At 43.3% G+C, this 24,825-nt stretch overlaps 1 protein-coding gene across 3 annotated transcripts in view; it reads right to left on the reverse strand.

The window, feature by feature from the left end:
• Positions 1 to 24,825, reverse strand: part of SYT10 (synaptotagmin 10) — a 43,282-nt gene that overhangs the window by 12,710 nt on the left and 5,747 nt on the right. For all 3 annotated transcript variants that reach the window (XM_081878947.1, XM_081878948.1, XM_081878946.1), the window contains 2 exons: positions 14,981 to 15,341; positions 2,121 to 2,685 (listed from right to left, as the gene is read on the reverse strand). In XM_081878947.1, the coding sequence (XP_081735073.1) occupies positions 2,121 to 2,685; positions 14,981 to 15,341 (926 nt within the window). The remainder of the gene's footprint in view (positions 1 to 2,120; positions 2,686 to 14,980; positions 15,342 to 24,825) is intronic.

The following is a 24,825-nucleotide window of genomic DNA, read 5'->3' on the forward strand; positions in this document are numbered from 1 at the left end:
CTTACTTCTGAGTAGACTCTTAAATTCACAGCATTAGGTTGGGCTGACACCTATTTGTATGTTCTAGAACAGGCATATCAATGTGGCACCCCTATATATTTGAGGAGTGCTATCTATAACGAAACTATCCCCTTCTTTTTGTGTACCGTTTTCTCCATATTCAGTTCATTGAAACACTGATGTAGTATCTCAGAGATGCTTAGAGCAGTGGCTGGGAACCTGGGGCTCTCTAGATGTTGCTGGACTTTATTTTAATAACTGAAGAGCAGCTCTTGGTAGCTACTGGTTGGCACTTGTCATTCTCTGCTTCCTTGAATGCCCCAGGCACAGTGTTGTTTCAGGGCATATGTGTGTGGTGGTGTCATTTTAAAAAGTGGTGGTGGTGAGGTGCACCATTTTCTCTCCCCCAAATGACACACTGCCTTCAGCATTTGAGAGTGAAGGGAGAGGGAGGTGGCCATCAGTTAGTGATTGCTAAGAGGAATGTCAGCTAACTCCCATGAGAACTTGGGACCAAAAAAATTCGAGCATCCTGATTTTGATCAGCAGGATGTTGGAGGGTATGTCGTTGTATTATTAATGGAACTCAGGGCAGCAAACATACAAGGGCTAAAAGAATTAAAACATATTTTAAACAATTCCAGACTGGGACAGATCTTTGTTTAAAAGGCTTGTTGAAATTTCATACATTGAAATAAATGGACATGACTAACTTAGGTCTATTAATTTCAGTGAGTCTGCTGTGAGTCAAACCAAGTTGTACACAACCCTATTTTTTGTATATCTGTTTAATTGTCTAAGGTTCATTCTATGGCTTTTTCTGGTATTATGTTGTTACCCGTGGCCCATTTATTTCATCCTTGAAGATCAGTGTGACATTAATGTATTGCTTTCTTTTTAGATATCTAAGAGTAAATTGATTGATTAAAAATCATGATTTCAGGGGCAGACATTTCTAATGTGATCAGAAAGAGATTATCTCCATCCTGCACACATCCTGCTCCCAATGTGTGAAGAGCATCATACTCCTTCACTGCCTCAAGGACATTTTCTTTCATGACAGACTCCATGTCTGTCCATTCTCAATGACACTCTCATGGACATTGTCCATTCTCCTTCACAACATGCAGCTGAGAAGCCAAAGGATGATGGGAGATTTTTTAATGGTGGTGACTGGTTCAAAGTTAATGAAACAAAAATTAGGAATAGATGAACCGTTTTTTTATAGTGGGAAAGAGGTAAACAATGGATCCCATAAAGATCTGTACTGGGATCTACAAAAGGTGCAGACAAATGATCAAGGAGATGGACAATTATTCCATGAGGAAAGCTTACAGTAGTTGGAGTTTTTTTTATAGCTTAGCTGGGGAAAAGGTGAATAAAGGGAACCATTTCAGGGTTGTATGAAATTATGTATATTGTGGAGAAATTTGGTAGGCCCAACTTCTCCCTCTGTCATAATACTAGAATCTGGGGTCATCCAATGAGTCTGAAAGTTGGGAGATTCAGGACAGACAAAACAAAGTACTTTTTCACACAATACTTCTTCATGGTGTGGAGAAAGTGGATAGGTATAACTAACCCCTCTCTTGTAAAATAGACAAAAGTACCGGTACTTATGCGCACAGTGTTTAGTTAAAGCAGTGGAATTTGTAGTGATGGCCACCAACTTGGGCAGCTTCAAAGGGGGATTAGACAAAATTATGAGGGTAGGGCTATCAATGGCTGCCTGTTATGATAACTGTGTACTACTACCTTGAGGATCAGAAAAAGTATGCCTTTTAATACCAGCTGCTGAGAGGACAGGAGTGGGAGAGTGCAATTGTTTTCATGTCTTGCCTGTGAGCTTCTCAAAGGTATCTGGTTGGCCGCTGTGAAAACAGAATGCTATCTGAACTAGCAGGACACTTACGTTCTTATCTGAGATAGGACAGGACTGAACACTCTCCTCCCAACTGTAAAGTGCAGGATATTTACCATCTTTCTATCTGGCAGTTATTAATGTGGGGAAAGTATGCATCTGAATCTTAGTATATTGGTGAAATGATCTTTGTCCTACAAAGTACAATAATTCATGATCTTTTTATATCACGTATCACATTTTGAGATATGCTACTTACTGCAGTGGCACAATGGATGTCTTTCCATACTGTGGCCTCTCTAGAGAGATCGGAGACCTCAAAAAAGTTATCCAGAATGACTTCTCCAATCATATCATGTCTAGAAAATCTGTCAAAATCATATACACTGAAATGTAGTTTCCTGTTGCAAAGTTGATCATAGGCTACAGGAAACTGAAAGGTTTCATTGAAGACAGGGTTTAACGTCTTTCTGTGGACCCGTGTCTGAAACTTTTTTTTCCTGTCTGGAAGAAGGTAGATTTTCACATAGGGATCTGATGTACCAGTGAAGTCTTTAGCTGGTAGTTCCAAGGCTTTGACAATGGTAACCAAAAGCATCTCATTTTCATAATCATACTTAAGGGTAAAGTTGAGTTTCCCACAAGTTTTCACATCCTCTTTCTGGCCTTCTGAATCCACAGACTTCTGTTTATAAAGTTCCGGTTTTATCCTTCCAATGCTGGTTGTTGTCTCCCCTCTTTGTAAAACAGGATCTGTCCCCATGTTAAAATCAATGCTGGACACCTGCATTTGCCTTGGCAGATGCCTCCTGAAGGAATTGTGCCTGCATGCGTAGAGACAAAGAAATTAACACTGATAATCTCAAAGGGAAAGAGAATAACTTTCATATAGCTAAAAATGAGAGGAGTAAATCAACCACGCACATTTAACAAGTTTCCATTATTGTTACAACTCTCTGGAGAGAACAATTACTAACAACACTAGGTAATCCAGGAAGATAATTCAATGATTCAGTTCAAGAAGAATGTTGACAATTTGGAAGACAACAACAAACAACAGCAGCAGCAAATATAGAGGAAAGCTACAAAAATTACAAAGGGTTTAGAAAGCAAATCCTATTTGGTAGACTGAAGGGAATGGCCATGCTTAACCTAGAAAAAAGAATCTTGATGGAAAATGGGTACCCTATTTCTGGCCAGTGTGTATTAGAGCAGCAAAAGGCAAAAACGAAAGTGTCAAGTTGCTCAAGAGAAGCTGAGACCCATGGCAGAGACCACTGAGGAATGCTGATATGTGAGAGCAGGCATCAGCAAACTTTTTTAGCAGGGGGCCGGTCCACTGTCCCTCAGACCTTGTGGGGGGCTGGACTATATTTTGAAAAAAGAAGAATAATGAATTCCTATGCCCCACGGATAACCCAGAGATGCATTTTAAATAAAAGCACACATTCTAAACATGTAAAAACATGCTGATTCCCAGACCGTCCGTGGGCTGGATTTAGAAGGCGATTGGGCTGGATCTGGCCCCCAGGCCTTAGTTTGCCTACCCATGTGTGAGAAAATGTATTGGACATAGTCTGTTCCCACCTCACAGGCAATTGTTGGCTGCTACATATGATAACCAGACAAGATCTCCAGGGACAAGGGTGCAAACCTGATTTTTTTTTTGGGGGGGGGATAAGTCCTGCCCTGCATAATCAATCACATGACAGGGCATGCACACACCATTTGAATGGCAATGCCCATTGACTTGGGGGGGGCAGCCCCCTCAAGTATTTTATTGGGGTGTGTGTGTGAAGAGACCTTGGCCCCTAGGAGTTGGTTCCTATGTCCAGGGATGATGAGAGTTGCAGTTCAGTGACATTTAAGTATTCTGGGTCCAATTCATTAATAAGATGGCTATCCATATTAATTTGAAGCATTTCCAGAAACCTGATTGTGCCACAAACCCCACAAAGCTCCGCTGGTTGCTTGATGGTTAACAACCTAAAAAAGAGAGGAAGCCTTTCTTTTTAACATGCAGAAAAGGATGAGAATGGAAGCAGGAGAAGATCAGTAGAGGGCAGGTTACAAAGGTAAATATTCCCCTGAGGTTTAACCAGATCTGAATTCAATAAGGCAGGGGGGAACAATGTTCAAGTGTTCTGTTGAGTACTTTGCCCTGTAGATTACATTGCTTAATTAAAACATTTTTTTTAAAAAAACAAACCACTTTTCTTTTTTTGCAAGAACAAAACCCTGTACTTTTTTATTTTTGCAAGGACATATATGTACTGTCATTAAGAGGCAGTTGGTCTGCATGTCCCCTGTTATCCATGCATGGGGAAGGTAGCTGTACCTGTTTAGCACTCTTCAGGTTCTCCATTTTTAGAGTGCACTGAAATATAGAAGAGACCCAGCTGTGACACTCGCTCTTTCATACCGGGAGTACAAATTGTCCATGAGGAAACTATTGTGTTGTACTTCATGAAAAAGCACTCTTTCCATTTACACCCAGAGTGTCTGCTAAATGGAAAACCCTCAAGTACTGTAGCCATCTTTTGTTCAACAGGAATGTCAGACTGAACTAAGTGGAAGCCGCACAGATGTAAGCCTGTTTACTCCCACTGTCTCTTCATCACATTTCATCTGAGCACTCTGATTGCATTCAGATGCAACAATCAGCTGTGGTTGATCAATATGTAAATGCACTCTGGGCTTATGCACCCATTTCATGTATTTATTACATTCGTATCCTACCCCAAGGATATTAAGGCAGTGAATATCCCATTACCCCCCCCCGACAACAACCCTGTGAAGTAGCTTAGGTTGAGAAGGAGCGCATTTAGCATCCTGGAATCAAATATGTAATAATATTAGTTTAGTTATGTCTGTTTGGCTAGCTGTGGCGTTACTTAGAATAGCTGGACCTGACCTTTGCCATTCATGCCCTAGTTACATCCATACTGAACTACTGCAATACCACTTGCTGGAAGCTGCAGGAGGGCAGAATGTTCTTGTGTTCAGGTCCTGCTTGAAGATTTCCCACAGGTATCTGGGTGGCCATTGTGAGAACAGGATGCTGGAATAAATAGGCCATTGGCCTGATTCAGCCGGCTCTTCTCATGCTCTTTTGTTCTGTGTTGTGTGGCTGCAGAAGCTGCAGTTTGTCCAAAATGTCGCTCACGAACTGGGCCGTAGAATGTTGAACCTATGCCAGCTATGTTTGCTGTCTGTAACCAAGTAACCAATTTGAAGGCTCAAACTGAAGGGCTCCTTTGAAAAGTCCATGACAGACGAGGGCCCCAGGACCATTGTTTGCCATATGACCATGACCACGCCCTGAGAGCGGAACGAGAGGGCCTGCCCTTTGTCCCATCTCTGCTGAAAATATGATGGGCAAGTACAAGGGGTTTTTGGGTGCTGGCACCCAAATGATGGAATGCAGTCCCTGGGGAGATAGAATCACAGAAGGTGGAAGAGACCACAAGGGTATAATTTCTTCCAAGCCCCTGCAATGCAGGAATCTTTTTGCCCAATGTGGGGCTCGTACCCATGATCTTGAGAGATGCAACAGGCTCATTCTCTTCCCGTTTTCAGCCAAGTGGAAAACTTAATGCTCTGCTTTTTAAAGTTATCTTTGTTTTAGCCTGTCCACTTTTAGCTTTTACTGATTAGGATTCTTTACAAATGAGACCAGCACTAACATGCTGCACTGTGGTGTGTTCGTGTTCACTGTTTCAGTCTCTCTGTTATGGTCTGTTATACTCAATCCCATTCCCTCTCCCACCTGATTTTCCATTCCTCCCCCTTTACAGTCAGCTGAGCAAACCCTCTCCTCATTGGCTCTAATTTTTGGACTTCTGCAAACTCACTGTTTCCCAAAGCCTGTGGATACTTACCTTTTGTGCATGGACGGTGCTATTTTCACAACATAGGGAACACTGGTGCCAACTCTACGGGGCCCTGGGTGCCTGGGCCTCCACACCGTGGGGCCTTGGAATCAATGTCTGAGGCTGTGTCAGGCTTCCCATGTGACTTCCAGTATTCATGAAGTCATGTGTGAGACCTCTGACATGAGCTCTGAGGCCCTGCGAAGCCTCGGAAGCACTGCTGCTGCTCTCTGACATAATGTGACATCATGATGTCATGACGTCACATTACAGTGGTACCTCAGGTTACAGACGCTTCAGGTTACAGACTCCGCTAACCCAGAAATAGTACCTTGGGTTAAGAACTTTGCTTCAGGATGAGATCAGAAATTGCGCGGCGGCAGTGGGAGGCCCCGATAGCTAAAGTGGTACCTCAGGTTTCAGGTTAAGAACGGACCTCCGGAACGAATTAAGTTCTTAACCTGAGGTACCACTGTACTTTGTAGGCGCCATTGGACACCCATAATCTGGGGACCAAGTCGGCGCCCTTGAGAAGCAACAGCATTCATGTCTGGACATTGGAATAATGAATATTTTGCAATAATAATAATAATAGCAGCAGCAGCAGCAGCAGCAGCAGCAGCAGCAGCAGCAGCAGAAGAAGAAGAAGAAGAAGAAGAAGAAGAAGAAGAAGAAGAAGGCAGTCTCTCAGCCTGAGCCATTGGAATGGGACAGACTATAGATTAAAATAGCAAAGGTCTTACGACTGTCTTTCTTTGATGATGATATGGGAGGTGATTCAACTGCCATTTTCAAATATCTGAAGGGTTGTCAGATGGAGCAAGTTTGTTTTGAGCTGTTGCGGAGGGCAGGACCTGAACCAATGGATTCAAATTACAAGAAAGGCGAAAGAACTTTCCAACGGTCAGAGCTGTTTGACAGGGGAATGGACTCCCTCAGAACGGACTCCTTCACTGGAGGTTTCTGAACAGACGGCCATGTGTCAGGGAGTCTTTAGCTGTGGGTGGCTGCATTGCAGGAAGTTGGATTAGATGGCCTTTGGGGTACATTTTCCAACTCTTCAATTCTATGATTTTATATTGCCACAGTCATTTTCAGCTGCCCTGTTTCTGAAAGAGTAACCGTACATCTGCTCACCCCCTGCTTTTTCCTTTCAAAGGAATGTGAGATGTCTTTTCCAAGTTGCCAAATGCTCTGTTAAAATTCAAAACGCCCATTTCAAAATACAGAATGATGTAATCACTAAATTGCAATCTCCCTCTGCCATACCCTCCTATCTTTTGAAGTGCTGCAATGTTATCTATGCCACTAACAGTTATTCCCAGGCGGGTGTAATGTAAAGTGGCACTTTCGCTCTAGTAAGCCAATGTCCCGATGCCACGGCAGTTTGCACGGGTTCCGAGTCACAACATTTCAGTGATAGGGCTAATTGATGCATTAATTATTTAAATGCGTTGTCGTTCCCATGGCAACATGGGAATGCTTTTCCGAGTCTGCAGGAACAATGGGCCTTCATGTGACTGCTGCGCCGAAGTATCAGAAGAGCGGCCAATTAGGTAGCTGGGATGCCGCAACGTTAATGGCTCACACCTGCTGCCCTGTTTTCCCAGGCTGGTGTACTGCACTCTGATTTGTTGTATTGCTCGGGGCACTGTTTCATCTCTCCAGCTCCCCGGGTGAATTAAAAAATGCAACCTTTGCCAGCACTTAGATCCTGGACTACAAAAGCCTTCAGACACCTGGCAACCTGGTTAAGGTTGGAAGCTCACAGAATGGCAGCGAAGTTTCAATTCAGACAGTGGATTTTTTCAAATGGAAATTGGCTGCACAGAAGCAATGGAAGAGAAAACAGCCAGCTGGATTCCTCCAGCAGGTTCTGTGCAACCCTAGTCACCCTCTACATACATTTGGAGGCACGTAGAAGACTAAATATAGTCAAACTGCCCCCAGCCTTATCCAGGGACTTCCAATCTCTGCCCAGCTCTCTACTGTTCCACAACTGCCCCTGCTCCCGTTTCCCCTCCTGCTCTTGCAAGTTCTATTGCCCCAAAACTTACTTGACAAATCTGATCTAGGAAACTCGGAGGGTCTCAGAGAGACAATCATGTCTGTGGTAGATGGGTTTTCAGTTTGCTTGCTTAGGATGGACCTGGTGGGAGTGCTTCTTGACCCCACATTTTCTTGGAATCAAAGGCGACCCACAGCATTTTCCCTCAGCTTCATCTGATTTGTTGGTTGTGCAAGGTAGACACACGGACTCAGTTTTGGATGCTCCGAACCAGCATGGGAGCTCAAAACACTCACTTATATAGAATGTTGCACCATTCACAATTTGAGATATTTTCCCATAGAGTTCTCTGTTCCCGTGCCAGGGCTGATTCACATGTGCATGTATATTGCTGATGGATCGTTTTCATGGATTTCCAGCTTATATTTGTAGGTACCCTCCAAAGGCAGGTTAAAGCGGATCAATAAATTACAGCATAACCCCCCCCCCTGATTTAAAATAGCAGTTAAAGCAGATAACAGCTGCTTATTTATTTAACCGCTGCATCAAGTGATGACTTCTGTCTGTCCATGAGTCACCACATGCTATTTAGCCAAGTGATGAGACACCAAAAGTTGAAGTGGCATGTGTGAGCCAGGCATTAGGTCAGGCATAGGCAAACTCGGCCCTCCAGATGTTTTGGGACTATAATTCCCATCATCCCTGACCACTGGTCCTGCTAGCTAGGGATCATGAGAGTTGTAGTCCCAAAATATCTGGAGGGCTGAGTTTGCCTATGCCTCCATTTGATCAAAGATAGCCAACGTGGTGTCCTTCGGATGTTGTTGGACTACAACTCCCATCTGCCACATCCAGCATGACCATTAGTTAGGAATGATGGGAGCTGAGTCCAGCAACAGCTGGAGAGCACATTGGTTACCTCTGCATTACATTGATTTCCATTCAGCTTCAACATGTGTAGAAATGCTTGAATGAGAGATGACTTAACTGACACGTTGACCTGGAATGTCTCTGTGTTGCCTCTGCATCTCTTTCTTTAATTCAAAACCTGCTTTCTTGTACTTACAGAAATGGTAAGATTCTCACTCAGGAACTCCAGAAGGAATCTCCTTGATTGGTTAAAAAAATCAAGTCCAACAAGTAGAACATATTCATTTTGCCTTGCTGAGCCCTTGGGCAAACCTTCAGCACCCCCTTGAGAATATGTGTTATTTGGTATCATTTGTTTTTAATCTTGGTTTTCTAATAGTCGCCATCCATTTTGATTTTCATTTAATCCTTCCTGGCTGTTCTATTAAGAGCAAGGACAAAGAAGTTCAGACAATTTGCCATTAATTATGGCTGCAATATTTTGCATGTTATTGCTTTTCCACCTCTTCACAAAGCCTGAAAACTCATTTTAACCTCCCCACCATTCTTTTTTTAAAAATGCTTCTGCTAGTAATTGTATCTGGAGATTTTCCTTCCGTCTGGGTCAGGCTGGGGCTGCAAGTGGTTGAACAAGAATTCTGACATGGAAGGGTCTCTGGGGTCAGAATACTAAGAAAGTCTTGCATCCAAAAAGCATATTGTATTATTCAGTTGAGCAGTTTCAGTGTATGCCTACGCTTGGACCCCATACTTCTAACCCACATTTCAGGATTGCGCAAGGAAGACTAGAGTTAGGATCCACTCCAAATTCCATGGATTAGTCTGTACAATAGGAAAACACAGATTGGGAGGAGGAGGAGGAGGAGGAGGAGGAGGAGGAGGAGAAGAAGAGGAGGAGGAGGAGGAGTTTGGATTTGATATCCCGCTTTATCACTACTTGAAGGAGTCTCAAAGTGGCTAACATTCTCCTTTCCCTTCCTCCCCCACAGCAAACACTCTGTGAGGTGAGTGGGGCTGAGAAGCTTCAGAGAAGTGTGACTAGCCCAAGGTCATCCAGCAGCTGCATGTGGAGGAGCGGAGATGCGAACCCGGGTTCACCAGATTATGAGCCCACCACTCTTAACCATTACACCACACTGGCTCTCTGAAAACCTAATTACATTAAGGCTAGAAATCAAAAGACCCAGGGGCAGTTGTATTATTAGGGAAATGGAGGCAATTGCCTCAAGAGGTGGTTGTGCCTCCCTCCTGGCATTTCCCTGGTCCACTGGCTTGGCCTGCCACCTCCTCCCTTAGAAAGCTCAAGAGGGTATTTACTCAGAAGAAGGCATTCTGGGCATAGTGGCTGTGAGGCTGCGTGAGTCGTTGCTGTGGTTTGCTACAGTGGCTAAAAATGATGAACAAAAGAAGAAGTGAACAAAAAGCCCATGTACTACCACATATTACTGAAAGATTGGGAGGATTAATGCAAGACATTTCAGCACCTGAGGTGAAGTCGGCCTATGTGTGCTCCAGCAGCGGCACCTCCTCCTTCTGTTGCTCACCTCAGGGACCTTCTTGCTTATGTCTTGTTCTGAGGTACATAAGCTCCTTCTATAGAGCAAAGCACTGTCGGCAGGTTTGTTTCAGAAAGTTCTTGTACCACCACTGCTATTGCAGTGGCTAAAGCAGAGGTGGCTCTCCAGATGTTGCTGTACTTCAATTCTCATCAGCATGGTCAATGATTAGAGGTAGTGGAAGCTGGGAGTCCAACAACATCTGAAGGCCCATAGGTTAGCCCCTTCTGCTTTAATGTTTTACAATAAGCTATGAAACTTTAGAGAGGCGCTCTCCAGAACCCAGGGCATTTTATATATATTTTTTATTTTTTACCTTGGTGTGATGGACAGGCCCTGAGTCAGCCTGCTAGTGACCCAGCAACCAATCAGAGCTAGTCAGAATGTCAGTTAATCATGAAGGACTGGTGAGTCAAAAATTCAGCACTTGACAGTTAAAGAGATAGGGGCATGCAGAAGAGGGGGACCTGTTCTGATAAGGATTAGGGGTCAGCTAGGCAGGGCAACCCGGTTTGATTCCCTGAGAAGAAAGTCAAAATCCTAGAAGGGACTGTGAGAGTGTTTTGGTATAGGAATGCTAGCAGCCATTCTAGGTGGAAATAGTCTATCCTGAGACTAGTGGTAAACAAGGGTGCTGATTAAGATTTTAAAGTTTTTGGTGAAGATTGTTTGCCTGATACGAAGCATTGCGCCTCACATGAAAAACCATCAAGCTTAAAACTTTCCTTGCGTGCAAATAAATAAAAGAACTAGCTTTGCATCAGAAGTGCTTCCACATACCATTGAACCTCTGAGTGGGGGATAATAAGTGAACACAAGACATTCTTCACTGGCTGCAATTTAATAAAAAAATACTACCACAAACAGTTAGAGCAGGCCTCTCTACTGTTGTTCACAGGGATAGTTTTAAACACCCAGAAAAATGGTCTCTTTACCGAGCTTCCATTTTCAGTGAGGGAGTCTGTCACATTTGGCTTCCCTTGGGGAGGGACAGCATTTGATGCTCTGCCTCAGGCCTCAAAATGTATTGGGCTGGCCACGCCAAGGGTTGAGAATCTTTTGCCCCTCATGTTCAAACACTTAACTCCTAAATTCACTTTATTTTTGGAGAAAACACTGTTGATCTCGCCTTGGTGCAGTCGCCTTGGTGCAGTGGATTAAGATACATTGCCCCCAAAGCACTTTCCTGCCATTAATGTCTGGTTCTTTGTGTCCCCCCCCCCCCCCCATATCAACAAGGATATTCTTCAGCCTGCCATGGACTCTCAAGTGAAGCTAAATTGCACTCTGGAGATAAACAACAGCAAAGTGGAAATACTTATTCTGGTGTCATTTATTACTTGTTGGGGATCCAGAGACTTGAAAAATGATTTCTTTTCATAAGCAGGCCCCTTCCTTAATAGCATAAAACATAAAGAGGATGTAAAGTGTTCCAATTAAGATTTCTCACATTCAACTCTCCCCCCCCCCCCAGGCTATACCAGTGAAATTCCATATTAGATGACTGAGTCTAGAAAAATCATGATGTGAGGTTATCTAAGCTGCTTTTCAGTGGAAACTACTTAGGTTCATTAGTCAGTTTTATTATTGAGTCAGTCAAAGACATCCTTGCTAGTGACACAGTGATTCCAGTGGAAGACATATGAAGGCAGCCCTGTTTAGGGAAGTTTTTAATGTCTTATGTTTTATTGTATTTTTAATATTTTGTTGGAAGCCGCCCAGAGTGGCTGGGGAAACCCAGCCAGATGGGCAGGGTATAAATAATAAATTATTATTATTATTAAAAATGTGAGGGGGAATTTGGCAGATTTGCCGAGAAAGGGTTACATAGGCCTAGGCACACACCACTGTTTGTTATCCCAGCACATAAGGTGCAACACGTTGCTGACAACACCTTGAAACTAGCTTCCAGGCAAGTACCTCAGCTTCTAAAGATTATTGTCATGCAGAGATACATAACAGAAGAAGATATGGTACAGCACTGGCAGCTATGGTGGGAAACAAACCAGCTACCAACAGAGATTTCCCTGAGCTTCAGCGTTAGTCATAATGCTTGCCACAAATATGAGCTGTAAATTTGAGGCAAGCATCTCTCTCTCTCTCTCTCTCTCTCTCTCTCTCTCTCTCTCACACACACACACACACACACACACACACATAGTGCTTCTTCTTCAGTTTGGATTTTAATTAGAGGTTCAACTCCTCCCTCCTTCTGCCTACCCACCCAAGGACTTTCAACCAGCTTCTGTCTCTGTCTAATCCATCCAGCCACTCAACTTGCTGAAGCTCTGATACCAGCTGCAGAAGGGAGGGAAGGATGGATAGGTGGAGATTTGGTGCCTGGAGGTGGCGGCTGCTGCTGATGCCAGCATTACTGGGAAATGTAGGGTTGCTATGGGTCCCCCTCCCCCAATGCTCCTGACATCCTGACAGACGTCTGTCTGTTTGAGATCTGAGATGCATGGGGTTGGACCCCCTCAGCGATAGGGTCTGATGGAACTCAGATTGGTAAAGGTAGAACAAGAATGCATATTCCCTGGTCAACAAGTGCAAAAGTAAATGCTTTTGTAAATTCAGAAGTCATGGTAGCCTATAAATTTTTAACACATGTCCATTTCCACGCACTGAGCATACTTTAAAACAATTGCTTTATAAAATAAATATTAACCAACTGATGTGTATTATTCCGTGTGTATAGAGTTTATACAAGCAAATGGAAGATATTTGTCTAGTGTAAGCTGTATATGATATTTCACCTTAGGGTGCATGAACCATTGGTCTAAATGTATCTCAGCATGTTTTGTATACAAACCGAATCATATACAGTGGTACCTTGGAATAAGTACTTAATTCGTTCCAGAGGTCCGTTCTAAACCTGAAACTGTTCTTAATCTGAAGCACCACTTTAGCTAATGGGGCCTCCTGCTGCCGCCGCGCCGCCGGAGCACGATTTCTGTTCTCATCCTGAAGCAAAGTTCTTAACCCAAGGTACCACTTCATTTAAATGCATCAGTGGGTTAATGTGTACAGTGGTACCTCGGGTTACAGGCACTTCAGGTTACAGACTCTGCTAACCCAGAAATGCAATAATGTACAGTGGTACCTCTGGTTAAGTACTTAATTCGTTCCGAAGGTCCGTTCTTAACCTGAAACTGTTCTTAATCTGAAGCACCACTTTAGCTAATGGGGCCTCCTGCTGCCGTCGTGCCACCGAAGCACGATTTTTGTTCTCATCCTGAAGCAAAGTTCTTAACCCGAGGTACTATTTCTGGGTTAGAGGAGTCTGTAACCTGAAGTGTATGTAACCTGAATCGTATGCAACCTGAGGTACCACTGTAAATAATTCACTAAGCAGAAAGTCAGAACTTTTACATTCAGCATCTATGATTATCTGTTTGTTCTCATGGCACTTTTTACTCATGGCACTTGTCACTTCCTAGCTGTCATTTTCTCTTTCTGTGTCTGAAAAAAGCGTTACTTAAATTCTTTCATCTGCAGAGGAGGACATGTGTATTTCACGCCTTGATGTTCCTTGTGCATTAAAATTAGATGCCTCTGTCACTCTATTCATAAAATCTTTCCTTGATTGATGGCTACAGGTGGTACTAAGTGCAATGATATTGTTCTCAGAGATGTCTTGATGTCAGTTAAGGATGGAAATGTTAACTTTTAAAAGAGTTGCTGTTATTTTCAAATACGACTTGATCACTAAGAGCAGTTAAGTTTGAAATTGCTCCAGTATTGTGTCTCAATTTACATATTTTGTGCCTCAACTGTTATGGGGCCCTCACAACAATAACGTGACACCACCTTTTATTGATGTTCATATTTTCATGCACTCTCCCCATCCTTGAAATATGAGAGTTTTCAGGGATATTTCAAAGTAAGTACTTTGAATTAAGGAGGACTGGAAACGTTATGTAATATTTGCTAGTGATGTCACAAAAATTTGTAATTGCATGGGTTGGAATATAAATGTGTCAAATAAAACAAGCAAGCAATAGCGAGCAACATGCCTAGGACTGGAGCATAAGTTGGAAACCTGTAATGTTTTATGAATTGTGCAACTAGTATCTGATATCTATGCTGCAATCTGAGTCACACTGATTTAGAAAGGAATGTCACTGAAGTCACCATGTCAGAGCATGAACACAGGCAAACATTTTACAAGCGGAAAAATTATTTGTTGTGGGTGGGGAAACACTTGTTATGGCAGTTATACACCATGTGTCATCCTGCTAAGTGGTTAGGGACATTTAACTACTCTCTTGTTGTTTCCCCCCGATTTCTGATGAGGTGTGGCAAGATCTTAGTCATCAATTTATTTATTTTTTTGCAGGACAATACAGTCAACTGGTCTGCCATACGGTTGCAGGTTGCATACCATGGTAACCTATTATTTCGGCAAACAGTCATCTGTTTTAATTGGGCATGTAACCAAATAAACATGGTTGGGATTAGGATATAAAAGAGCTTTGCCCCTCACTGTACAATTATATCAGCAACTCTAATGTGCAATTTACTGCTACGGTCTCTTTCCTTAATAAGGATATATGTTCTCAGGAGATACAGACTTTAAAAATGACCTATGTAAACCTGCCAATCACACACACACACGCACACACACAAAATTGATTGAAATTGTCAGAAAAATCAGTATGTATATTACTAGGGTTATTGTTCCTGCGCCTATTATATCCTTGGCACAAGGCTAAGAATGTGATGTTCATCTGCTTCATTCCTTAGTTCTCAGCCAAATGGTCTTTCTTGGGTCCTTTTTTTTTTTTTAAGTGTTAGCTTCTATTTCTCTTACCTTGATGAGGATGCAGGCTCAGTGATCTGCCTTTGCATGCGTGCATGCCTGATTAGATGTTCCTTCAGAGCATTCTGGACCTCTGCTGGAATATCAGGTGAAGTGTGGCTAATTTTCATTGCCGCCTCAAGGATTTTCGTGGAGGGCTTCCCGTTTTCTTTAATCATTTCCTTTTTCTCATTAGCTTCCAAAAACTCAGTGGGAGCGCTGGAGGTGCTCTGAGGGATGCTCGTCGCGTTCGATGTCATCGGCTTGCTCCTCCAGCACGGCCAGCACAACTTCCAGAAGACAAAAAGTGAAACTAGCAGCAAGGCAAGCCCACAGAAGCTGACGACAACTGCAAGCAAACTGACAGAGATGTCTGCAAAGAACAAGAAGACAAGGTGATATCATCTAGATAGCTCTAATTCGTTTGCTTGCAAGAATTATCAAAGATGTAATGGATATAATTGGTAGACTGATTAATTTTGCAGCCCAAACCCTCTGCTGATTTACTCAGAAGTAAGTCCAACATAAACCTGCATAGATTGTGACCTTCTGACAGTGAAGGCTCTAGTTTTTAGGATGGAGGTCTGTCAATATGACCCCCATGAGCTCCCACTAGATCCCTCCCCCAGAGTCAACAGCAGCAGAAGGTGGGGGAGCAGTTACTCCTTCTCTTGATGCTCCTTCTTGTTCTCACCAGCTACCACCCCATGGTGGGTAGAGCCAAAAGTGGGTGCGGCCATCCATGCAAGTTGAGGGGGTGTGACCTAGCTAAGCCTGGCAGGACAGCTTACTTTATGGTCTTAACCCTTTCATGCATTAATTAGAGTTAAGCATGTTGGTAATATCAGGCTGATTTATCTCATAGCTACGTCATCCAACTTGGATCTATCCCACAGTTACACCACCCAGCTTGGAGCATCAGCATCTGGCACACATCAGGAGACAACAGTTCACGCCTCTATGTAATGCGGGATGAATAATGACACAATTAATGGCACAAACAGTGTTTCTAACAAAAGAGTTGATCATATTTCATATGCAGCAGAGAGCACATTAAGAGCAAGACAATGGCTAGAGAAAACAAATGGAAGCAGAAGCAGAAAGTTAAAGAGAAAACATGATGCACAAACTTCTCTCAGAGGGGATTCTTGCATCCCAAATGGACTTCTGCTGCTTACACCGATGCACACAGGCAAGCATTATTTACACCAGAAGTGTGGGAACCTATCTCAGCTGGAGGGTCTTCTCAGTAAGATTTTGAGTGCCATATGCCAGTGATAGGCAGGGCCAGAGGCAAAATTGGGCAGAGCCACAAATGTAAATTTCACCTTTGTAAGGTAGGCTAGTTTCTCCCCTCCCCCCATCCTTGATCCAGGCAAGCAAGAGGAACTATTGAGTGCAGGTTCTAACTATCAGGTTCTAACCATGGGGGGAAAACATAGGGTGTAAAGTAAGGCAAGTGAAGGTGTGGCCAGAAGAAGATTCCAAGGGCCAAATTTGGATCCTAGGTCTGAGGTTCTTCATCCCTGATTTACATCAACACATTACACAGGCATTCCCATTGCTTCTCCCCCTTCTGCGGTTGTAGAGGAATTAAATTTCCATTTGAAGCATCAGGACCCGGATCTTTATTTGTTTGTTTGTTTAGGTAATAATGATGATGATGATGTTGCTGCCAAACCACAAAGGTTCTCTGGATGGCTTACAACACAAACAGCAAATTCTAACAAGCACAGCAAGGAAGTATGATACAAGGTAACCAAAACAAAAATGGCAATAGATCAAAACGCATTACTTTTTTAAAATATAAAAAAGCCCAGAGAACAAAAACAGCCCTGAAACAATTTGAATCAGCAAACAGAGGTGAAAAATCTATTGCGCTAAATGTATGTTTGAATCACAACATAACTTGGAAGGGAAAATGAAAAGGTATTTTCCTGGCAGCAAAATAGGATTAAGAACACAAGAAGAGCCTGCAGGATCCGGCCAGTGGTTCATCTTGCTCTCACAGTGACCACCCACAAGCAGGCCCTGGGCACAACAGCACTCTCCTGCCCTGTGGTTTCCAGCAACTGGTATTACTTTTTTCAACTCTGTAGGGACAGCAGATCCACCAAGGATTGCCTTAAGGTAAAGGTAAAGGGACCCCTGACCATTAGGTCCAGTCGTGGCCGACTCCGGGGTTGCGGTGCTTATCTCGCTTTATTGGCCGAGGGAGCTGGCATACAGCTTCTGGGTCATGTGGCCAGCATGACTAAGCCACTTCTGGCGAACCAGAGCAGTGCACGGAAACACCGTTTACCTTCCCCTCCGTAGCGGTACCTATTTATCTACTTGCACTTTGACGTGCTTTCGAACTACTAGGTTGGCAGGAGCAGGGACCGAGCAATGGAAGCTCACCCCATTGCAGGGATTTGAACCGCCAACCTTCTGATCAGCAAGCCCTAGGTTCTGTGGTTTAACTCACAGCACCACCCGCGTCCCTAGGATAGCCTTACTCTTCCTTAATTTATCCACTCCTCTTTCAAAGCCATCCAAGGTGGTGAACATCACTGCCTCTTTTCTGAGTGAATTTCATAGTTTAGCGATGCTCTGTGTGAAGAAGTATTTCTTTTTGTCTGTCCTGAATCTCCCAACATATTACTTCAGTGGATGACCCCTGGTTCTAGTGTTATCACAGAGGCCACTCTCTCAATTGTTGTCGTCATCCATCTGTCTCGAGAGACAATGGAGTGCACCTTTGAGGATGAAGTCAAACCGCTGTGTTAGCAGCACTGAAATGACCTCCCCGGAGCACAAGCACAGGCAGTGTGTATGGAGGTCCTGGGCTGCCTAAACAACAAGACCTCCCTCTCGGCCTCGCTGATGTGACCTCAATGCCATGCATAATTTAAGGTAGGTACCAGGTGGGCACCTCTGCAGAGGACATTCCACCCTGGGTGAGGGCACTGTTGAGAAGGCACTTTCCTTCATTGACACCCACTTTGCATGGGGACATTCATGGAAAGTTCTCAGATGATGACCTCAGATATCAAGAAGGTACGATGCCTGAGTTAGAGGATATGCCCTTACAATATATTACAAACTGCCCATATGACAGAGTTAATAGGTTAATAACAAAACAAACAAATAATGTATTTGAAACTTGCTTTGAATGGGCTACTCAGTTCAGACCTGAGAGAATGAGTAGTCAACCAAGGCTTCCTCAGGAATTCCTTTAGATCCTTTACCCTCTCTTTTGCTTCATTTCTTCTTGTTTCTTTTTTCTGTGTCATGTCTCATCTTGGTTCAGTCTAACCCCACTTAATGTCTTCCAGAAGCTGTTGGACTACAACACTCATCATCTTTAACCATTGGAATTGCTGGCTGGGATGGATGGGAGTTGTAGCCCAAAACAAATGGTTGGTGAAGCCTGTAAGCTTGTGAATTAGGCCATGTTTTGTTTTGTACATGGTTATGGGGAGAATGATGAATAAGAATAAACAAATATTAAATTATCTAGGTAGATCTGGTTGGCCAATATGAGAAAAGGATGGTGGACTTATATGGGCCATTGGCAAGATCCAGCAGGGCTCTATTTATGTTCTTTTGCTCTTAGGTAAAGCTAGAGAGAAGAATAGAAACCACATCATACTGATACAGAGCTAAGTGGGCTGGAAGATGGGCTAGAAGATGGTCTGTGTTGATCATCATTGACCATCATATTCCTATATGGAATATAACTGGTTGTTAACCAGAGACTGTACCATGCTTCCTCACATTTATGGAGACCATATCATCCATGCGTGCTCATCATCTGATGGATGCAATATCACGATGATGACCTGCCTTTCTGTATGGGGAACCTCAGAAAGAGCTTTCATCTCTCTTCATACCACTTCAGAGGCGAGATTGTCGCTGTTTGCCTGTCCGACATAATTTGTTTGTTATGTTTTGAATCAGAAAAACAATAATTGTCAAACTGGGTCAAGTTGACCTTTCCTGTTCCACTGCTCCCAATGCACCACAAAACGCATTTGAAAAGCACCGCTTGCAATTCATTATTCTGTTGTAAGGAACTGGTGGGCTACTGTGCCATGGTTTTGTAACATGGACTCAAGCTGTGCATGGATGGCATGTTGTTGTTGTTTTTGTTGAGAAAAAGATGCAGGCCAATTTCAGAATATCCCAACAGTTGCTCTCAGCTAAATAGGGTAGCCAACAGTTCCCTTTTCAACTTCTGTACAATGGCACAGTGCTTGGAAAAAACATCCCACACAACCATTCTCTTTTTCAAGGGCAGCCACTTTTGCTTATGTCAAATGAGGACTTCAGTTCCTTTAAAAACATTCTGGACACTGTGCACTTGAGGGGCAGCCTATATTTTGAACCCTACCTCCCCACAACTTATCTGCATTACCATTTTGAACCATCTTCATGAAAAACTGTTGGTTGTGCTACTATCAAGCAGATCATTCTTGCAAGGCATCATACCAAGAAAAAATCAACCCCACGTTCAGGGGTTCTCCTGGGCAAAATCCACTCTCTCTCTCTCTCCAAGTGAACCTCCCTCCCTGCCTGTGCTCAGAAGATCATGTAAAGACTACTGTGCACTGAGCCAGACCACTGATCCACATAGTTCAGTACTGTCTGTAATCTCTAGCAGTGGCTGCCCAGGATTTCAGTTGGGGGGGTCTCTCCTGGCATTGGATGACTGTAGCTTTCTAGTATATTTAGAATTTCTGTTGGATTTACTGGAACCTATTGGTGCTGCCAATAAGGGCGGCTGCCTTGCCGTGGCGAAGGGGCTTGAATAACTCAGAGAAGCTATGAACTATGCCGAGCAGGGCACCCAAGATGAACAGGTCATAGTGGAGAGTTTTGACCAAACGTGATCCACCTGGAGGAGGAACCGGCAAGCCACTCCAGTATCCCTGCCAAGAAAACTCCATGGACAAAGACAACAGGCATATAAAAGTTATGACGCTGGAAGATGAGCCCCTCAGGTCGGAAGGTGTCCAACATGCTACTGGGGAAGAGCGGAGGACAAGTACAAGTAGATCCAGAGCTGATGAAGTGGCTGGGCCAAAGCCGAAAGGACGCTCAGTTGCGGATATGCATGGAAGCGAAAGGAAAGTCCAATGCTGTAAAGAAAAATATTGCATAGGAACCTGGAATGTAAGAACCATGAACCTGGGTAAGTTGGATGTGGTAAAAAATGAGATGGCAAGAATAAATATTGACATCCTGGGCATCAGTGAACTAAAATGGACGGGAATGGGTGAATTCAGTTCGGATGACTATCATATCTACTACTGTGGGCAAGAAACCCGTAAAAGAAATGGAGTGGCCCTCATAGTCAACAAAAGAGTGGCAAAAGCTGTACTGGGATGCAATCTCAAAAATGATAGAATGATCTCGATACGAATCCAAGGCAGACCTTTTAACATCACAGTAATCCAAGTTTATACACCAACTACTGGTGCTGAAGAAACTGAAATTGACCAATTCTATGAAGACTTACAACACCTTATAGAAGTGACACCAAAGAAGGATGTTCTTCTCATTATAGGGGATTGGAATGCTAAAGTAGGGAATCAAGAGATAAAAGGAACAACTGGCAAGTTTGGCCTTGGAGATCAAAACGAAGCAGGGCAAAGGCTAATAGAGTTCTGTCAAGAGAACAAGCTGGTCATCACAAACACGCTTTTCCAACAACACAAGAGATGACTCTACACATGGACATCACCAGATGGGCAACATCGAAATCAGATTGATTATATTCTCTGCAGCCAAAGATGGAGAAGCTCTATACAGTCAGCAAAAACAAGACCTGGAGCTGACTGTGGCTCAGATCATCAGCTTCTTATAGCAAAATTCAAGCTTAAACTGAAGAAAGTAGGAAAAACCACTGGGCCGGTAAGATACAATCTAAACCAAATCCCATATGAATATACAGTGGAAGTGAGGAACAGGTTTAAGGATTTAGATTTGCTGGACAGAGTTCCTGAAGAACTATGGGTGGAGGCTCGCAACATTATACAGGAGGCAGCAACTAAAAGCATCCCAGTCAAAAAGAAATGCAAGAAAACAAAGTGGCTGTCCAACGAGGCCTTACAAACAGCGGGGGAGAGAAGGCAAGCAAAATGTGAGGGAGATAGTGAAAGATACAGGAAATTGAATGCAGATTTCCAAAGAATCATAGAATCATAGAATCATAGAGTTGGAAGAGACCACAAGGGCCATCGAGTCCAACCCAAGGAGAGAGAATAGCAAGGAGAGACAAGAAGGCCTTCTTAAACGAGCAATGCAAAAAAATAGAGGAAAACAACAGAATGGGAAGAACCAGAGATCTGTTCAAGAAAATCGGAAATATGAAAGGAACATTTCGTACAAAGATTACCATAATAAAGGACAAAAGTGGTAAGGACCTAACAGAAGCAGAAGACATCAAGAAGAGGTGGCAAGAATACACAGAGGAATTATACCAGAAAGATATGTCTCGTACACCCCAGGTAGTGTGGTTGCTGACCTTGAGCCAGACATCCTGGAGAGTGAAGTCAAATGGGCCTTAGAAAGCACTGCAAATAACAAGGCCAGTGGAAGTGATGGTATTCCAGCTGAACTATTTAAAATTTTAAAAGATGATGCTTTTAAGGTGCTGCACTCAATATGCCAGCAAGTTTGGAAAACTCAGCAGTGGCCAGGGGATTGGAGAAGATCAGTCTACATCCCAATCCCAAAGAAGGGCAGTGCCAAAGAATGCTCCAACTACCGCACAATTTCACTCATTTCACACGCTAGCAAGGTTATGCTTAAAATTCTACAAGGAAGGCTCAAGCAGTATGTGGACCGAGAACTCCCAGAAGTGCAAGCTGGATTTAGAAGAGGCAGAGGAACCAGAGACCAAATTGCAAACATGCGCTGGATTATGGAGAAAGCTAGAGAGTTCCAGAAAGACATTTACTTCTGCTTCATTGATTATGCAAAAGCCTTTGACTGTGTCGACCACAGCAAACTATGGCAAGTTCTTGATCACCTCATCTGTCTCCTGAGAAATCTCTATGTGGGACAAGAAGCTACAGTTAGAACTGGATATGGAACAACTGATTGGTTCAAAATTGGGAAAGGAGTACAACAAGGCTGTATACTGTCTCCCTGCTTATTTAACTTATATGCAGAATTCATCATGTGAAAGGCTGGGCTGGATGAATCCGAAGCCGGAATTAAGATTGCCGGAAGAAATATCAACAACCTCAGATATGCAGATGACACAACCTTGATGGCAGAAAGTGAGGAGGAATTAAAGAACCTTTTATTGAGGGTGAAAGAGGAGAGCGCAAAATATGGTCTGAAGCTCAACATCAAAAAAATGAAGATCATGGCCACTGGTCCCATCACCTCCTGGCAAATAGAAGGGGAAGAAATGGAGGCAGTAAGAGATTTTACTTTCTTGGGCTCCATGATCACTGCAGATGGTGACAGCAGTCACGAAATTAAAAGATGCCTGCTTCTTGGGAGAAAAGCAATGACAAACCTAGACAGCATCTTAAAAAGTAGAGACATCACCTTGCTAACAAAGGTCCGTATAGTAAAAGCTATGGTTTTCCCAGTAGTGATGTATGGAAGTGAGAGCTGGACCATAAAGAAGGCTGATCGCCGAAGAATTGATGCTTTTGAATTATGGTGCTGGAGGAGACTCTTGAGAGTCCCATGGACTGCAAGAAGATCAAACGTATCCATTCTTAAGGAAATCAGCCCTGAGTGCTCACTGGAAGGACAGATTGTGAAGCTGAGGCTCCAATACTTTGGCCACCTCATGAGAAGAGAAGACTCCCTGGAAAAGACCCTGATGTTGGGAAAGATGGAGGGCACAAGGAGAAGGGGATGACAGAGGATGAGATGGTTGAATGGTGTTCTTGAAGCTACCAGCATGAGTTTGATCAAACTGCGGGAGGCAGTGGAGGACAGAAGTGCCTGGTGTGCTCTGGTCCATGGGGTCACGAAGAGTCGGACACGACTAAACGACTAAACAACAATAATTGGTGCTCAGTTTTCCTGACAGGTAAGTGAGCTCTCAACATTGTAAATGAACTATATAATCATCAAGACAAGAAAAGTGCAAATGTACTCTGACTTCCAGGACAAGAAATGTACTTTGGTGTTAAGGGTAACTCCTGACTAAGCAATGTAATTACTGCCGTTCAGCACCAATTATGGTACTCAGAGGCTGTGAGGACATCTATGGTTGTCTCACTGTTTTGGATTTTAAAGAACTTTTAGATGCTGATGCTTATTCAAGGTTTTAGAAATTCTATTCCTTATCTTGTGTCAGCTTGGAGAGGCAGCTTTTAATTAACTGGATTTGACTTTTAATGCCACTCAGTGTAAACACCATTGACAACTGTCATCTGATAGCTCTGTATTGAAGTGGGGAGAAATGTGTGCATGTAAATACATACAAATTCTTCCTTGAGGATAATTAGAAGTCAATTTGTCACTGAAATACGCACTCATGCTGTCGGTTTAAAAAAATATTCCCACCAGATAAAATTGATTGGCAATGTGTAGCGACTGGATTTATCCCTAACCAGGTATAATAGTGCACATAACAGATGCTGGTATACAGAAGAGAAGAATGCATGTCTATAATAACCAGGGGAGGGTCATGCTAAAAAGAATTCAATTATTTATTTTATTGCATTGCATTTATAATCCACCTTTCTTCCATTATGGAACCCAAGGTGGTGTATAAGTGGTTCCAAGGAACCACTCGATATCCATGGAGGCACTGACCAGACCCAGATCTCCTAAACGTAGCAAGGTGGTAGCCTTGTGTGCCTTCAGACCATTCTTATAATTTGTGTCATTGCCAATATAAGCTAAACATACAGAAACTGCATAATTGCAACCTCCTGTTGAAAATCCTTCCAGATTTATCCTGGCTTCCTCCACCCAACTATCCAAGTTGGTGGCCTTCACTAAATCTTGTGGGAGCGGATGCTGACTTTTTCCTGTGGTCCCGGCTTCTGCTTGGATTCCTGATGTTTCTGAACCTGATTGCTCTTTGGTCCTGGGTACCAGTTCCCAATTTCTGATCCCCCCCCAGGCCACTGTGCAAAGCCAAGCCCTGACATTCCTTCAGTTGGGATCCCAGAACATTAATAAAATGAATCATGTCTGTTAGCTTCATTGGATCTACTCTGAGTAGTCCTAATATTTTGAATAGAACTTGTGGTGATGACTCTATCATGTACCATTATGGCTGTCACCTGGTGTGGGGCTTCCCATTTCATACAGCCCTCAATGTCATCCGGCTTTGTGGACACTGCCAGACAACTCTAAAAGTATGGGGTAGTACAGAGAGAAAGAGCTATGCAACCCTTAACCTCCATATTTTAACTGTTTTATATCTGTATTATTTACCGTGCTCTAGCTTACAGAGTTTAATTTTAACCTATGTATAGTTTACATGTTCTCTATTGCTGTATATGCCTGTATTTCTGGTCATTCATTCATTCATTCATTCATCCTGCAGAGCTGTGAACTCTGCCCTCTTTTGTCTCTGACTCCTCCCACATTGAATCTAGCCCTGCCTGCCATCAGCTCTGGCTCCATCCACCCTGGGCTGTGGCCCCCAATTGACTTTTACTGTGGGCACTTCATTTAAGTGTTTTCTCACCCATGGGCATCTTCAGGGGTGGGGGCAAAGTAATACACTGAAAGGAGGGGAGCAGCCTTTTTTCTCACAAATTGTAGAGGAGAGAAGAACAGTACTTGTACATCTTGTCTCATACCTTGGGTTCTACAAATACTGGAAATTTACTCTTTTTTTATATAAAGAAAGCTGAGAATCTGGGTGTTGTGGTTCATCCAGG

Source organism: Podarcis erhardii, assembly GCF_964252035.2.
Source record: "Podarcis erhardii genome assembly, chromosome: 10".
Taxonomy (NCBI): domain Eukaryota; kingdom Metazoa; phylum Chordata; class Lepidosauria; order Squamata; family Lacertidae; genus Podarcis; species Podarcis erhardii.